This window comes from Akebia trifoliata, chromosome 4 (genome assembly GCF_017979445.1).
Source record: "Akebia trifoliata isolate Shusen 1 chromosome 4, ASM1797944v1, whole genome shotgun sequence".
Lineage (NCBI taxonomy): Eukaryota > Viridiplantae > Streptophyta > Magnoliopsida > Ranunculales > Lardizabalaceae > Akebia > Akebia trifoliata.
In genome coordinates, this window is record NC_141378.1 from 7595013 (window position 1) to 7613207 (window position 18195).

Below are 18195 nucleotides of genomic sequence, written 5' to 3' on the forward strand. Positions count from 1 at the left end.
TTTTTATTTTATATTGTGGGTATCCATCCCCACCCTTCGAGTGGGACTAATCCTATAGAAAAGTCCTACGTGCAACATGTTGAGTTGAGGGTCAGTCAAACCTTAGAGGGTGGTTTCAAACACTTGACCTACTCTTCTTGAAGAGCTTATCAAGGTTCGGCTTACCACTTATGTGCATTTGTATATGCTGCCTAGTATTTGAGAAGGGTGTATAACAACAAAATTAGGTTAATTTATTATTGGAGAGCAACTTTGGATTTCTTACTTGGATCAAAGATCCGCATTTATCTCGAGGTGATTCTATAATTTTAACCATGGTAACAAAATTTGGATTCAGTATTTATTTGGTGACAGCTCAATTTGGATAAATTTAGGAATGTTTTATAAATAAGAAAAATCAGAATTTTTTTTGAAAAATCTACTAAAGATGAAATTCTTCTATCTTGTTCTTGTGGAAGAAAATAAAAATTTTACGGTGAAGGATATAATTTCACCATATTCCGAGATTAACCAATAAATTACTGGTTAATTTATTGATTCACCAATGAATTTATCTAATCCTTAATTCAGATAATTTATAAAGTTCTAGAAAAATTAAGAGAATTTTCTGACTATGATTTTAACCCAGTATTCACATGGGATCAGTTTGATGATCCCATTTTCCTAGGGATTCTCAACACTCAAATCTTACGAAGAAGAGGATCCATATTATTGATCGACTCAGCGATGTGATGTGATCCAAGTGGGACCCTTCAAATTCGTCACCAACGCCAACTAGTTGATCCTCTCTCTCTCTCTCTGCCGGCTCTCAGGAAATCAGGTCCTCATTCCTCCACGTGGCAGTAGCAGACTCCACACAACGCTGGTCCAGCTTTTTCGATTAGTTAAAGTTTTTTTTTTTTTTTTTTTTTTCAGCTCTTTCGGCGCATATCCTCTAGTTTTGTACTTTTGCCACGCTTCAAGTGTTACAATGACCAACATACCCCCCAACATATTGAGACTTTAATTTGGTATGTTTTAGGATTTGAAGGAGGCGTTTATTATTATGTTTTTTTAGGTTAGCGTTTATTATTATTATTATTTACTTTTTAATATCTTTAATTAGGGTTTTTGTTAACATGCGTTGTAAGGACACATGCTAAGGTGCATTCGTTGGAAATAAGCATTTGAAGGTGTTTGGTGTGAAAAAAGACATTTTTTAGGACATTTTTTATTACAAGAAATTAAAATTTTAAAATCTATTTAAGGCACTTTAACGTATACTTAGGGCATGTTAACAAAATTTCAATTCAATTTAATTTAAGGTATGTTTGATTGCATATGAAAAATAGGGTGAAAAATTATTTTTCATAGAAAATGACATTTTTTATGTGTTTGATTGCAGATGTCCATGAAAATTCTGTTTTTCACCCCAATAAAAAAGTCCATTAAATCATAAATTTCACTTTTCCCCCATATGGATATGGGGGGAAAAGTGAAATTCATCTCAAATTTTTATCCCTAAAATATATTTTTCTTTTTTCCCACCACCACCATCACACTCAACCTCAATGTTGTCGTCGTCATCATCACCATCGTCGTCGTCGTCACTATCGTTGTCATCATTGCTGGCTACCTTCTCTCTTTCTTCTTCCCTAACCTCCGTAGCCACCATCACAACCTCTCCTCTTCTTCCCCACCATCACTACACAATCACAATCGCCACCATCAGCATCGTCATAGTCATTATCGATGCCATCTACAACCACCATCATCTTCTTTATTATTCTTCTACTTTCTCCTCATTTTTCCTTCGTCCTAACCATTCTCTCTCTCTCTCTCTCTCTCTCTCTCTCCTATGTTTTTTTTCCCTAATATTTTTTAAATATAGTCAAACAATAGAATTTGATGTTTTCACCCAATCTATTTTTCATGGATTTTAAATTTCATGGAAAATGACTTTCCATACAATCAAACACACCCTTAGAGTCTTTTAAAGTGTGTCGTAGGGCACATGTTACGATGCATTAATTATACCTTTATAATCTTTTTTTTTATTACCTAAAATTTCCTATCAAAACCACCCTCGGAATGCTTATTTCTCAGGTTTTTTTAAACGAAGGCACACGTTAGCAAAACCTATATTTAATTATGAGAGTTTCTATTACCACACCAATTTTTACTAACATCACACCAATTGTTTGGTGATTTATATAAAAATTGCTCTAGCATTAGTAAAAGTTGGTGTGACAGTAATAGCCCTCTTAATTATATTGCTTAGAAAAAGTGAAAAACTGCTATTGAAATATCACAGTCAAACCTAAAACCTATTATTATGAGATATTAAATTACAAAAATTAAATAATTTATTGTTGCCAGTCAGGTGCTGCTATTTACCACATCAACTTCTACTTATAGCACACTAATTACTTCACTTATATAACACACACCAAATAAGAACATATTACCCGTACACATACCAATTCTTTGCATTTTCGAGTGAACTTGTCTCAACCTCTGTTACTTGATTAGTGGGTTCGTTCAGTTCGAATTCGTGATTCGTCAATCAAGAGTAAACTTGATTCATAGGGATAGATAGAGATGAGGATATTTGAATATTGAAGTGATGAATAAGATAAGAAAAAGTGAAGATGATATATATTTTAGAAACAAAAAATCAGATATTTTTATATTTACAAATTGAAGATGAAAAGTCTTTGTTCATTTCTTAATTATTAGTCTATCAATAAAGACAAAGGTCAAAGAGATATGCTATCAATTTAAAAAGTTTAATATTATCAATATATTGAGGGATGTAAATAAATTAACACAAAGTCAAAGAAAGATACTCAAAATCATTCAACTGACGTGTATTGTGTACAAAACCGCAATTCTTTTTTCCCATTAGTATCTCTAGAAATAAAATCTAGTTATGCACACATTACACGTCACTTGAGTTCTTTATTTTAGTCAATTTAACACGGCTCTAACATAAAAATAACTTAAATAAACAATTCGTTTGGTTCATTGTATATGACGAATGAAGAGCAAATCATACCGCGAACTGATTCGGTTCGAACCGAAACCTTTCTAGTGAATTAGGTAACACTAGTCTCAACTATTGTTCAAAATATCGAAATGTATCAATCGATACATATTGGTACGATTAAGACTGATGAAATATTGACTATGAAACAATGAATATGTCGAGAATGTGTTAAATGTATTGACTAATGTCCTGATTTTTTTTTTTTTGACCGAGATATGACATTTTAAACTTTGTTCTTGACTCATTCAGATTTAGAGTCAACTCAATGATTTTTAAAATTGTCTACTTAGATATGCGTCAAATGTTCAATAAAATGTATTTTGAGATATTCAGTTGTTCCATGACCAACCTGAGGAGATGAACTAATTAAAACATAAACCCGAGAATCGGATATCGGGTCGGATTTTGGATCTAATCCAATCAATTGACAGCCCTACTTTTGTAATGACGTACGGTCGGATCTTTAAATCCTATTTAGGAAATGAAGTACTGAAATAAGCTACAATGGCAATGTTGTCAATTTTCTACTCGCGATATATTGTTTTCTATTTCTCGTAATGGTTCCTTGTGAGTGTAAGTCAGTCAGATTAGTCGTAAGAACTAGAGAAATTCGAGTGTGACATTGCTAGACCGGTTCGGTGTGGCTACCTTCATAAATAGTTACCAATGGTTTTGAGATCTTCTATTAAAGACACCAAATTTACGTGTAAAACAACTATTTAATTTCAAAGGGATTGGTGTGTTGTAAGTAAAAGTTGATCTGCTAATAGAATCTCACTAATTTTACGATGAATCATATCCTAGTTACCCATCGATATGGTCGATCGAAGACATATATAGAACCTTATTATCCACTTACACGTGTTATCTTGTGATATAATTTCTGAGAAAAATATGTTGGTAGTTGTGACTTATGGGCAAAAGTGGTAGATACAGGAAAAATATATAAATAAATAAAGGAAAAATCCCAAAATTGGCAAATCATACAAATAGAAAGAAATTAGAGAAAAATCTTGAAATTTATGTAAAATCCTCCAATATTCGATAAATTCTAAAAGGATGATCATGACAAAATATTTTTAAAAAAAATCTAAATTGTTCATTGAATGGATTAATATTGTATTATTTATGGTCTAATTTGAATGTCGAAGTGTCTTTGATAAGTATTTACTGGCACTGCAATTCAAGGGAATGTTGCAGCTATAGATCATATTTTGTTGCACAAATCCAAAGTCCCAATTAAATTATAGGCATAATGTTGGCATTGATTTTGTTTTGTATCTAGAAACCTAAACATTATGATCAACCAAAAATATTCTCTCACTATCAAAAATATAAAATAAATTAGACAACCTATATTGTTACCATTTTTTTTATAACAACTCGAGCAATGAAATTCTTTAGCATATTGAGTGCGGACGACATCCTCTTTTTTAAACACTGCACCTCTTCCCTAGAGCTTGAATATGTCTTTCAAGATCATATTTTGACTCAAAAATATAATTCTCCAATAGAGATTATATATGTCCGTTCTTAGCTTCAATGTCATGGAGTTGACCATTATAGAATTTAACGTGTTTGAGTCATAATCATTTGTTTTCCATGGTTTTCGAGATTGAATTCTTGAATGTAACTCTTAATAAAATTTGAGACCTCTTGTTACAAATTCCCTAACCTGAGATCTTGAAGAAAAATTCTTAATAGAATATTTTTTTTTTTTTTTTTTTTGCCCTTATTTCAACGACTTTGAAAAGTTGACCGGCATTTGGGTGTAGAGTGTGGTAAGATTGAGATCTCACATTTTTTAAATTGCTAGAATTTTATGGATTACAAATTCCATCAAACATTAATAACATCAATTGGAATCAATCATATATCTCAAGAATTTATCATGCTCATGATCTAAAATTAAAGTTATTCAGAAGCGTGCCTTGACCCTTGTGCCATCTAGATGAATAAATCGAAATAGAGAAAACCTATAGAATAAACTAATCTCCTCTTTTGTGCGAATCAAATCCAGTCACATCTAGAATATTAGATTCACCTTCTCTCTCTCTCTCTCATTATTCTTTGGATCGAGTAGGTTTATTGTTCTTGATAGATTATGATCAAAATCTGTAGAATAATTATTTCAACAATTTTGACTTGATACCTTAATAGGGGTGATGTTCTATTTTTTTTTTTTATACATGAGAGTAGAGGACCTAGAGTTTCTCTTTTAGTAGGAATCCTCTTCATCAAGATTTCTTAATATATATCTCAAATTAATATTCTTTCCACTTTGTAACGGTTAGAGTTTCTTGATATTGATATTCTTTTATTATAAAATCCAATTGGATTTGAAGTACCTTAAATGAGTAGGTTGAATGGGCTATTCCAAAATGTACAGGTATAATGCTAGTCGCTTGCAAAAATCTTCTTGTCAAGGACTTAGATTAAGACACTTCTCTATATTTCACATTTTTAGTTTGCTAAACTTTCGTGAAGGCTACATGTTCATTCTTTCTAGTTAAAATCTCACTAGGTTCTTCATTTTGCAAAAATCTTAGACTATTCTTGAGGCTTAAAGGTTGAAGTAGATAAAATCTTAGTTGCATATGTGAGTAAAATATTTTACTTAGAACCCATTTGGATACATTATTTGAATTAATTTATTAAAAAAAATTAAAAATTAAAAATCTTAATTTTTAATAAAGTAGAAGAAAACTACTTTCTCCCATAGTTATTTTTTACTTTGTATCCAAACAAGATCTTAGAATTTAAAGATGATTGATTTTGATAAGAAAAATAAAAGTTTTTTGGCTAAAGGTTCAATACGAAGGTTTTTAGATCATTTTATTTTTATCTATGGTAGAAGATCATAGGCAAGGTTTGGTCATCAATTTGAAAATATAGGGAGAGATTTAAATATTGACAAAAGTATAGGATATACTCAAATAACCCTATAAAATTCAGGGTATTTTAGTAACACCACAGTGAAATTGGAGATATTAGGTTTACCTCCTCCAAAATATAACATTAGTTACCCTTGATGGAAAGTAACATTCCTTTTTGTGTTGGAATGGTGAAATTTTGATTTTGATTTATTTTATTTTTAGAAATTTTGATTTAGTAATTAAAATTTTGAAATAAATAAAATTTTACGTTTGAGTTTTGGTCAAGGGTAAGCTTGATCTTATATTTAATATCAGTAATTTCACAAGGTAATATTACAAAAGAGTGGTGTTAGTTAGAACTATTGATGCTTTTTATCAATATACGAGTGAGATCTCGATGAAAATATCTATGGTGTTTGCACACCAATGTTCCTCGTAATGTTAGTTCAGCATTCTTCATTATAAAATTCCCTCAAAATTTATGACTTGCACCACATTATCTTTATATTGTGAGGAGAAGAAAAACAATCCGATAAATTCACGAGAAAACGCGGAAACATTGAGAACGGCAGTCGAGAGCACCGCACCCCATTCCCCATATACACGCACGCTTCAATAGAACAGTAAAAAACCCAAAATACCCCTCAATAAACACCAAATAACAAATAATTAATTTCTGTCGGATTTAACGAAGACCATTTATTTTCCCTATAAATATCCTTCGCTGCCTCCGAATCTTCATCTCCAGTCTTTCGTCTTATGTCTAAGTAACTTCTGATCAAACCGTACGGTCGTAGACGGTAACCACAGCTTGATTTACCGGCTAATGGCGGTGGACACACTCCATCTCCGTAAGGAGAGTTTCTCTGTAACAGGTGGAGAGAAGGAGAAAGTGAAGGTTGTGGAACCGGTTATCAAGGAGGCGCATTATAGAGGCGTACGTAAGCGTCCATGGGGACGATTTGCGGCCGAGATTCGAGATCCATGGAAGAAGACGAGGAAATGGCTTGGAACCTTCGATACGGCTGAAGAAGCCGCGTTAGCTTACGATGAAGCCGCGAGGAATCTCCGAGGACCGAAGGCGAAAACGAACTTTGGCGATGGAGGGATCATTGGATCGGCAATTTCTTCTTCTGGATCATTTCAGAGGCATCTTCACCAGTGGACTGCTGCGTACGTTAATGGAGATGGTCGGAATCTGTTTACTTTTGCCGGATCTCCGGGAGCTATTCCGGCGGGATCTGACTTTTCCGGTTTTAGGTTTGAAGCTATGGAGGAAGAGAAGAAGGTGAGAGAGGTGGTGAAGAAACCGTTATCGTTCGATCTTAATCTTCCACCACCGTTGTTTTGATCCGACGGTCGTTGTTTATCTAATATTTTTGTGGAAAATGTTTGGATTTTGGATATAATTTAACTGACGTTATAACGGAGGGAGCGTTTTTGTTTGGTTTTAACTTTGTTGTTCCTATTTTACCCTCGTTAGGAGAGTTTTATTCCGATTTTTGTACAGTTTGATGAATACTCAGATGTATTTAAAGGAAAACTTAGAACAATAGATATTACTCTTATGTATCGTTTTACTGACTTCTTCACTCTGGTTTGTTCATGGATTTTAAACTTGGTTTCACGTCTTGTCTTGTCCAAGGCTCGATATCGAGTCGTTTTAGATGAGTTTTCTGATACTTTTGAGACCATTTGTTCAAAAAAATAAAAAAAATTGAATCCTAAGGTATTAAATCTCGGTTAAAAAAGTGATTTATGTTTAAGATACATAAGTGTTACCCTATCTTACATAACAGGTGACATGTTTAAGATGCCTTTACCCTATACTTTGAACCCCCTTTGATAATCTTCTCCAAAAGTAAGTTATCTTTAAATTCATCAATTTATTTTAACCTAGTCAACTTTGACTTAAGTATTTCTTTTTCAATTTGATCTACCTAAAAATCCATCTTAATTGTAAAATTTTAAAAGAGAGCGAAAAAAATTAGGGTAAAAAATAAAGAGTCAAGATCTCTTCACTAATGAAAAATGACTCTTGATAAAAAAAATAACAATATCCCGACCGTTTAAAAAAAAAAAATCAATGATTGAGATTTATTCTCGTGATAAATATTATACATATACACATAAATCTAAATTGATGGATTTTGTATTTAAACATTAGGACCATGTGTTTTCTCATTAGTCATTCGACGGATCCCAAAAATTATATTTTAGATGATATATTTTGAGAGATAAATCCAGATAATTTTTTTTTTGTCACTTTGCAATATCCAATCTTGCTTAAGATTTGAAGGTAAGTGGTGATAAGATCTTAAGCTTAAAACCCCATGTGATAAACTATACGATAACAGGTTTTGACACCGTAAGTCAAGGGTCTTTGATATGGTATTTAGGTCATTTTAATTAGTTATCTCTCCTAATTGAGTAAGGTTGAGGTGCATGTAATCAGTTTGAAAACACGGTATATAAGATATTAGTCACGTGCTTTTATTTATTATTAGTAAATTAATGTATCGTTAAAAGTTGGAATCTTTTGTTTTAATCCCTCCATGAAACTTGCCAAGAAAGTATCGTAAACAGTAAACTGTAGTTCTTATATTACGGAAATATCCTTAATAATTTTCTAAGTTAACAAAAAAGTACTGATTCTTTTAAAAATAACGAAAATACCTAACGTCTTCCAGACGGCGACAATATAAAGAGTAACAAAAAAAAGGAATAATAATTTTTTTTTTTTTTGTCACCGTATGGTTTAAGGGTACGCGTCAAAGTGCAATAAATAAGTTTTTAGAAATTTACCAAAATACCCTCAGCATCCAGTTTTTTTACTAAAATACCTTAAGCGTCCAATTTTCAAAAAGTGTATTTATTGCACTTTAACGTGTACTTTTAGGCCACACGTTAACAAGGTCCATATTGGGATGACACCAAACGCGTTTCAGAAGAATGGTTTCTGACACGTGGGGCCCACTCCACAGCCGTATAATCACAGAGAATCTGCCACGTTTCGCCTCACAAGTTTTCTTATTTGACGGCTTTTCACCCTACTTAATGATTACACGTGTCACATGCTGCACTTAAATTGAACATAATAGACGGTCCATAGCCTTAAAACGTGTCAGACAGGTCTATTCGTTATGAAATGAGTGTCAAATACTCCACATGCGATCAAACGTTCTTAACCGTCGGATTTATTTCTTATTTGAGTAATGGGTGGGACTTCATGTTATGTTGGCGAAAGTTCAGCCAAGCAAAGGGAACTGGTGAAAAAGACTTGATATGTTGCGTTGATGGAAAATTCCCCCCACCCCCACCGAATCATAAATCATTTGCCTCGAGATATGTAAAATTTAAATTTTTTTTTTTTTTTTTTTTTTTTTTGTGTCCCAAAGTAAATGATCTATAATTTTATAATTGTGTACCGTGGGGCGTATGTCAGAGGGGGCATTAGATTATCGCAACTCTATAAAATATAATTGCTCTTGGCACCCCAACTTTTACTTACTACATCCTAAATTCTTGAATTGCTTATCATGCCCCAATTATAAATTAAAGCATACTCTTCAAAATTACATAGGTTTGACTTAAATTATAACTTCAACATTATAAAAGTTGGACAAAATTCGTTCAAATAATTTCAATAATTGTTTACAATTATGACTAAAGTCAAATTTTAATAAATACTTATTGACTACCAATAATTTGATTAGAAGATTTATCCTTTGGTAATTAGAAAATTAAAGAAACAATTGAGTAAAAAAAAATTATAAATTACATCATTATCGTCATCCTCAAAGCCTTACCCCAATTATTTGAGGTTGGTTAAACAAATCTTATTCCTTTAAACTTCATTTTTCAATAGCTGTAAAGCATATCATTTGTTTAAATAAAATAAATAATCTGAGTTCAACATATTTTGTTGGATTTGGGTGTTCTTAACAATCTCTGATTTTTTTTTTTGTGTTCGAATTCAAGTTCAAAATCTACAATTATTTCTTCGGAGAAATTTTGATCTTTAACGATAGAAAATGATTTTCAATCAAACATTTGAGATGAGAGGCTATTATAAACAAAATTAGAAGGAAAATTGGGCTAATCCCTTTAGAACTTGTGTTTTTCTCCCAAAATTCTATATTAGGGGGCACACATTTGAAATGCATTCCCGCCCCAAAAAAATATTTTCCTCATGACATTTAACTGGTCGTACATTTTCCAGAAAAAACGAGAAAGTTAGTCGTCGGAAAATTGCCGACATTAGAGTGTGTGGTGCATCTGATACTGATGTTGACTTGTATCAAAATATACACAACAGGCGTACAATAGCAGATGTCGTATTTAGAGTTGTGGCTTCACACGTGTAGAGATTCTAGTGCGTTGGACCTTCCTTCTGTCCGCAGCGAGTGGTTCAGATCAGATGTCGGTTTACTAGGTACCAAATTCTCACGTGGAGTGGAACCACAGAGTCCTTCATCTATCATATATATGTGTGAAACACCATGCATGGATGGACATGAATTCATGTATACATGCATGATGTATCTCCCATGAAATGCATCCGTGGCACTAACATATGTCTGGGTTTACTTCGATGTATACATTTAAATGGATGTTGACGAATGAAAGAACACTGAAGTGAATTGCTGATGTGGAGGTGCACACATAACCATAAATGCGTTTCACTCGTATCTCGATGAATTTATGCGTTTTAACTTTGGGCTGTGTTAATGGGCCAAGTAGGGCCAGTCCTAATTGGAAGTACTGGTCAGATTAAGAAGAAGGATAATCTAGGCCCAACCTGACCCAATGCATTAAAGTTTATGTGAATTGGAGACTAGTGAAGCCTACAAGGCTACAGTAACAATTGCGCTCGGCTTTTATCTCCAAAGTAGCAATTTTTGTAAACCGTCAGGTTATTTCATGGAAGGATCCACGATTTGCACAACAAACACACCACTAGTGATGGAGTAGGATCAGTTCAAATCCATTGGAGTGACCTCAAGCTGGAGCCTCATATCGCACTTATCGATGTGAAAGTGGATATGAACCATAGATGCTTTTTCACTCGTATCTCGATGAAAAAGCATATATGATTTCCAACCATACACTTTCACGTCAACAACAATTGCGAAATATGAGGTTACAGCTTGAGGTCACTTCAGCTTTATTCTTTTTACATATCTCATTACTTGACTTATTACGTAATAATCACCCTTAGATTCTCAGTTCTAATTCTAAGAGCATCGATCTGGTCAAAAGAGACTCTGATGCCAAACTGAGATTCATGTCTTCTGTTAATTGGAATCACAAACAACGAATGAAGGACAAGTTCAAATATATATACACTCATATTTTTCATAATGGGAAACCATTATCTCTTTCCGGATATACGTAGGTCATGATTTCTCGCCATTGGTGGTTATTGAGCCAAACGATCGCAACTTTTCCATTGGTGGGTATTGAGCCAAACGATCAATTTTGAGCCGACAATAATTTACATGATCAACTACCTCATTTATAATCACAAGATTTATTAATGGTAAGGATCAGGTAACAGATGTATTTACTTGGCCATACCAACTCAACTAGCTGGTCTATTTATCAATAATAGTTCAGGTGCCAATTAACACGTTTTGGCCTACATGCGTTGGAAGTTTTAGAATGGGCTGATTTTTTATGAAGGTGATCTCTATGATGAGAGAGAGAGAGAGAGAGAGAGAGTGGATTGGCAGAATTGGAATTCCAATGAGGATTTGATGTTCTTCATTCACTTCGCTTCGTTTACTAATACTGTAAAGTTAATCGTCATGGAATTCTTCTCCTTTGATCAATTACAAGAACCGTTGCAGAGATCTTGATCTCTTGGCAAAGGATACAATCTACAATATGATTTTTTTTTTTTATGATGTCCCCTTTCACTCATTAAAAGGTACTAGCAGAAGAAAAAGAGCTTTCAGGTTCATCAAATTAATAAAAATTGAATTTGGAAAGCAAGAAGATAGAAAAAGCATGAAATTCAGGTGATTTCAAGACCCAAGAAGGTTTACTGGGTTTCTGGAAGAATACATTGCTCCTTGATCCAATGAACCTATTCTCTCTCCATATGTTACCTAGAAACCATTTTGATTCAAGTAGTCTGCATGAGTGAAGCTTTAAATTTGAGTACAATTCTTTCCATGACTTGGTTCACTATTTTGTTCAACTTTGACATCGGAATGAAGAGATAAATTGTACTTTGCTCCATGTTATTTCTTCTTGCAGGAAATTGGAAGTGAATTATGAAAAAAGCAAAATTTATGGGAAAAGGCCTTGATGATAATGATCACCACAACAACGATGGAATTGCTACATAGAGGAGGGCATTAAAAATGGGATCTTGCTAACTCAAAGTGCATTAATAAGGGTTGTGTTTCACTGCGACTAATTTGACCAGAAAATTGAGAGTAGCACCATCAAGAAATGGGAAAACTATTTTCCTGAAGGATTGGATCACAAAATATTTTGCTACCATGAGGTAGGGAATGCGAAAAATTATACTCTAGATGGGACAATAAGAATTTCTAGCATTTGGAGAACCAGATGCCAGAGGAATGCATACAACAAGACCAGATAAGATAGCACAAGTTGCACGCCACATTCTTTTGATTGAATGAGTGATCATATTAGAGAGCAATTTTCTAACATCTGCAAAAAGTAGATCATTAGCCCAAGACAATGTGTGATTCCACCAGTCCGGCATAGTATACACGTGGTATCATGACACCCTTCTTTAGTGGATTTTACAATGCGTTTACACAATTAGTGTTATTATTAGTTTGTTTCATAACATGCAAAAAACAAGATATGCACGAAGATCAAATACATCAAAGTAGGAAACTTTGAAAAAGTACTTTTTTTTTTCATTCAAAATAAAGGTCCAAGACTTGAACGAATGTTTTAGACTTTAGTCCTAACTTTCAACTTGTGGGGGCCAGCCACAAAATTGAAAAATTAGAGTCCCATTATCCATCAAAAGTGAATCCCAGCAGACCCAAGCAATCACTACTATTGATGACACAGAAAACCCTTGATTTAGTTTCCACGGAACCAGAGCAATTATAGAGCAAAGAAGCCTAGGAACCCATAGAAGACTCTTGAACTGAGACTACAAGCATATTCAGGATGCCAATTGTGAAGAAAATATCTAGCATGACTGTCTAAGTTTGGTCCCCTTGTCTTTCATCTCATGTTGCAAAGGGATCAAGTTGGAAGCTCCAACTCCTACTTGAATAAAGAACCTAAACTAAGCATCTAGGACAAGATTCAACTTGGCAATGCTTCTTCTGAATGGTTTATTAAACCATAGTGACAAAGCTGGGATTCAGGAAAATTCAAAAAAATCAGCCGAACTCAGAAAAAATTGGGAAAAAAAATAAAAATGTATTGGTACTTAACATATTATTAAACAAAATTACACAATTTCATATTAAAATATAATATAAAAAAACATTGTTTACTTTTTCGAATCGTCGATTACTTTTTCAAATCAACTATTTAACAAAAAAGCTTTGTGAATAAGTTAGGATTAAATCGTCGGTTACCTTTTTTCAAACAAAAAAAACAGAAATTTGTCACTATGGTCTAAACGGTGTATTGGCTTCTGACTGAATGGGTAATTAACGCATGTAGTGACCAACCTATGGTTTCGCAAGAGCTTACAAGGTGATCAGTCAAGGTTTCAAATTGTAGACTACTATATGATATAAGAAACCAAAGAACAAGTCACTTGAGGATCAGAAACAAACTAATGACAGGTCATATATGGGATTGGGTAGTATAAGTTTAACTAAACCCAAACCAAGCATCAAAAACAAGGATTCTGATATTGATGACAGATTAAAATTTCCATGCTCAAGAGATTCCATTCATTCATATTTGAGAAAACCCCTATTGCAAGAAATATAACTTAGGCTGTCATGAAAGAAGAACGAGTTCTTATAATTTCCAATCCCCTTTACTATGATGAGTTTTTTTGCCCAGGTTTTGATTCATACCTGCATGCCCTTTAGAGGAAAAAAAGACCTAGAAAGACTACACCCGTTGCCAACAAACTGCTCCATCATTTGTAATCTTAAGCTTGAACCATACATATTATGTACAGCAGCAATTTACAACCATCCAAAGACCGGGTGTAGACGAACATGAATGGTAGGGCACTTAATGTGATCTGATGAAGCTCTCTCTATATGGTCTCTGTGTGGGCAGATTGCGAGAGCAGCCTAGAGTGGTTGTGCTCACCTTCGTAAGTGACGATAAGCATTGAGGGATCTTCCAAGCACCTCTCGACATGCTTCCTCGCTGGGCAACCTCTCATGCTGCTACATTTATAGTATCCCCTGCACAAGTTCAACCAAACCTTCTAAGTCGACCAGAGTGTCCGCACTATCAAACTTGAAATCACAATATTTAAAATGCACCTACAAATGTTTTGGTCCAATAACATAGAACTTTTGATAATAGAACATAAAAGATCCTTTTTTAGTTTAAAAGACATTTTTTTCCGGTAAGGAAAACATGCATAATTTTCCAATTTCTCTACATTGACTAGCAAATTGAACTAATATAAATCCATGAGACTACAACTGTACTTATTGAACAGTTCGTTGCTTTTGTTACTAAGAGTATGAGGTCAACCTAAGCACCAGAATTTACATTGAATGAAATCAAGACCACCATTTTTTTGTTTCAACGAAGACTTACTTAATCAATTATCAAGGTTAATCCGTAATAAAAGCTGCACAACATAATAAACTTCCATGGAGGCAATACAGTTTATGTAACTATACAGGTAGGTTTGCATAAATTTTAACAACTATTTATGATTATTTCCGAATAAAATGTAAAATTTTCATTGATGAAGCAGAGAGTGCCAACTTAGATAAGTTGGTAAAGAAGGCACGTGGAGAGTTGATCCCACGACTTAGGTTCAAATCCCATTGAACCCACTTTCACATTGAAAACTAAACACCTTTCTTGCCTGGCAAAAAAAATGTAAAATTTTCTTTTGGAAAATCAAGATACACAACTGGTCCAATAGTTTCTCCAAGTATGGGGGATATGTACGACAGCAATTGAAATTCTTCTCAAGTTCAAAAAGGAAAACAAAAGATTCCATCTTGCTAACAAAGATAAATCACCATTAGAAGGACAAGACTCAGAATATATGTCAAACACTAATATGAAACTAGAATTTAAAAAACCACAAATCAAATTTTGAACAAAGAGAAGATTTAAAAAAAAAAAAAACTCCATGTAGACTCATCATCCATAACTCTTTTTTTTATTAGTAAATCAATTTTATTAAGAAAAAGGTGAAGCAAGCAACTCAAGATGACCTTCCAAGAAATACAACCTAAGCAGATAACTAAGGCGCATCAAGACAACAAACCTGATCCCACCTTCCCACAAAGTCCTCAAAAAATACACCTTTGAACTCTTTGAAGGCGTTACACCAATAAAATAACAAACCAACAATAGAAATGATTAAATCCTCAACTTTGGGGGATTTATCTTGAAAAACTTTATTATAAACACATTAAAAATAGGAAAGGAAAATGTAGACATACCTAGGGTGTGGAGAACCCTTAATTGGCTTCTGCCCATACTTCCTCCACGAATACTCATCGGGAGGGATATCTGCAAGTTTGTTACTAATAGCAGGCACCTTGATAGATCTCTTCACCCTCAGTTTCCTATCAAAAGAAAAAACAATTAGCTAAATCATTGAATCTATAAAAAATTATAGATTAAATCTATAAAAAATATATAAAAAAAAATCTAACCTCCTCTTTGAACAGTGGCATCTACCACTACTTCCACATTTAACACTTCCATCTTCTCCCTTACCAGAGCACCTCCTCTTTGGAGTCTGGTTCGAGTTCCAATCCGACGACTGTGGTGCACCGATCAAATGAAAGGCTTTTCCATCCATGTTAGCCACACTTCCATCCATGCTTAGAGATGAGATGAAAGATCTAGTTGATGACATGGTGGGTGTGCAACTAGAGCTATCAAACTTGAGGTTTATGCCGCTATTGCTCCTCCTATACATCATCTCGGTTTGGAATTTCATCTGTTGTTGTTGCTGAATTTGAAACCTGTGTTGTTGTTGCTGATGTTGTTGTTGTTGTTGGAGGAGTTGATAGTGTGTTGGTGGTGTTTGTTGGGAAAGTTGGTGAGGATTCTTAGAAAGTGAACCCATTTCTAATGATGGGTTTTCTAAGAACATTTTCTGGGTAAGCTGAATAGAATTCTTAGCTGTTGTTGAATCCATCTCTGAAGTTGGATTTGATTGGAGAAGTTGAAGAGGCTTAGTAGAAGAAGTTGGGTTATCTAAGAAGATCTTTTGGGGTATGTGAGACTGAGATTGAAACTGAAATTTCTTCAATCTTCTAATTCTTCCATGACCCAAACCATTACTAAGAAGAGACACAACTCTCTTAAACTTGAACACAGCCTCCCCTGTTTCCACCATTAAATTTCTATACTGAATCTGATCTTGGGGTTGAGATAAGAGACTAAGAACTCTATGACAGCCCTCCACAGCTGCTTTGTTAGCTTCTTCAACCTCCTCCATGTTTTTCTCAAACCCAAACTCTCACAAAACCCTAGAAACCCAGATACAAAAACATCACAACAATTCCCAAAAACTAGCTCTACAACACAGATCACCAAAAACCTATTTCAAAGACACAAAAACCCAGATTGGGTTTGATCACAGCCTTTTTTCTCAAACCCCAACTCTCAAAAACCCTAGAAACCCAGATACAAAAACATCACAAAAACTAGCTCTACAACACAAATCACCAAAAACCCATTTCAAAAAAAAAAAAAAAAAAAACCCAGATTGGGTTAGATCAAAATTTCATTCTTCTTTCGATTTTCTCATTTCAAGGTGAATCAAACAGAGAGGAAAGTAAGGTTCTGAAGTGGGTACATAAGATTTGACCGCGAAAAAGAAAACCCAGACTGGGTTTAACGATTTAGATAGTTAGTAGATCAGAGAAGCTAAGATCAACAAGAGAAGAAGTTAAAAACAGACCTTTTGGCGATGAATTTATGCTTTGAAACCCTAGATTCTGCCTTCATGGCTGTGAGCTCGAAAGGTGTGAAATGGAAGACTTCGTCGCTCCCCCAAAAAAGAAAAACAAAATTCCTATCTTTTAAATATTATATTAAATAAATAAATATCGTCAAAAGTTACACAGAGAGAGAGAGAGAGAGAGAGAGAGATGGTGGGGGGCGCATTTAAATAACCTGCGCACCAGAGAAGCCCAGAAACGAAACTGCCGTCTCTGTCACAGATCCGGGCAGGTGGGGCCCACATAAGACCTCGTTATTCCTTTTTTTTTTTTTCTCTTTAATTTTTTTTGGTTATATTTATTTCGTGTGTTTTTCTTTTGATCTGTCTGGCTCGTCAATTGTGGGGCCCATAACGTCTCTCTGGAGTGGCACCCGCAGTATCTGTCGTTATATGGTCTAATAATGTTGTGACACGTGGAAAAAGAAACGAAAGTTGACACGTGTCCCGATGTTTGTTGACTAAGGCAGCCTTTGAAAGCCGGTTATTTTGTAGCCGAGGAAAACGGTGTTAAGAGGTTGGTGGCTTGTGGGTCCCACAAGGTCAGAAAACCATTGACTTGGCTTTACTAAGGGTTGTTTTTATTTTAAAATGACAAAATAGTCCTTATATGATCAAATTTGAAGTTTTCAACAAAGTAACAAATGTCTTTATTTTATTTTTGATTTCATAAAAATCATTTTCGGAAAGAATCTACTCATATTAAAGAACTTCCTTTTTTGTGCCCAATTCGATTTGATTTTGGGCTGCCATGTAACATAAGGGGAAGATTTTGGATCCACTTTTCACCAAATATATAAGGACAAAATGGTAATAAGTGAGGAATTAGTCTTTCTTATTTTCGAGTATCAGGTAAAATGGTAAGGCATTTTCAAACGAAATACCTTTAAGATTTTTCTTTAATGACAAAAATACCCTTAGAATGTTGTAGAATTTCAAACTAACATCTTAAAAGACTAAATCTTTTAATATGATTTATACAATATTTAAAAAAATCTAAACACAATTTGTAATACAAAATGATAATTTGAATAACTGTACTTCTATTGCTTTTTTTCTTCTACTTTTCTTAGAAGCATAAGCTCACTTCAAATTCACATAAAGCCTTCAATAATTTTTTAGGATTTAGTGCAAGAATCTAATGTTATTTACATTGAGGCCATTGGATC

At 34.0% G+C, this 18195-nt stretch overlaps 1 protein-coding gene and 1 pseudogene across 2 annotated transcripts; one reads left to right on the forward strand and one right to left on the reverse strand.

Annotated features, from left to right (window-relative positions):
* The first annotated feature begins 6628 nt into the window (after window positions 1–6628).
* On the forward strand, window positions 6629–7478 carry LOC147403438 (ethylene-responsive transcription factor 9 pseudogene; annotated as a pseudogene).
* A 6272-nt stretch (window positions 7479–13750) lies between these two features.
* LOC147403439 (putative WRKY transcription factor 21) lies at window positions 13751–17187 on the reverse strand. 2 transcript variants are annotated; one of them, XM_086439029.1, is made up of 4 exons: window positions 16988–17187; window positions 15729–16553; window positions 15513–15638; window positions 13751–14282 (listed from the first exon to the last, which is right to left on the reverse strand). In XM_086439029.1, the coding sequence occupies exons 2-4, from the start codon at window positions 16520–16522 to the stop codon at window positions 14129–14131; spliced, it is 1074 nt and encodes a 357-aa protein (XP_086295155.1). In that variant the 5' UTR covers window positions 16523–16553; window positions 16988–17187; the 3' UTR covers window positions 13751–14128. The 2 variants fall into 2 exon arrangements, with proteins under 2 accessions (XP_086295155.1, XP_086295154.1); XM_086439028.1 differs by having other exon boundaries at window positions 15729–17186.
* Window positions 17188–18195: the final 1008 nt, after the last annotated feature.

What these genes read in the sequence shown, in the direction of transcription:
- LOC147403439 (XM_086439029.1), bottom strand. Translation starts at nt 16,522, where the DNA reads ATGGAGGAGGTTGAAGAAGCTAACAAAGCAGCTGTGGAGGGCTGTCAT. An exon ending in TGCCACTGTTCAAAGAGGAG is followed by an intron (nt 15,639 to 15,728) that starts GTTAGATTTTTT and finishes TTCTTTTGATAG; the next exon opens with GAAACTGAGGGTGAAGAGAT. An exon ending in AAGGGTTCTCCACACCCTAG is followed by an intron (nt 14,283 to 15,512) that starts GTATGTCTACAT and finishes GAACTTGTGCAG; the next exon opens with GGGATACTATAAATGTAGCA.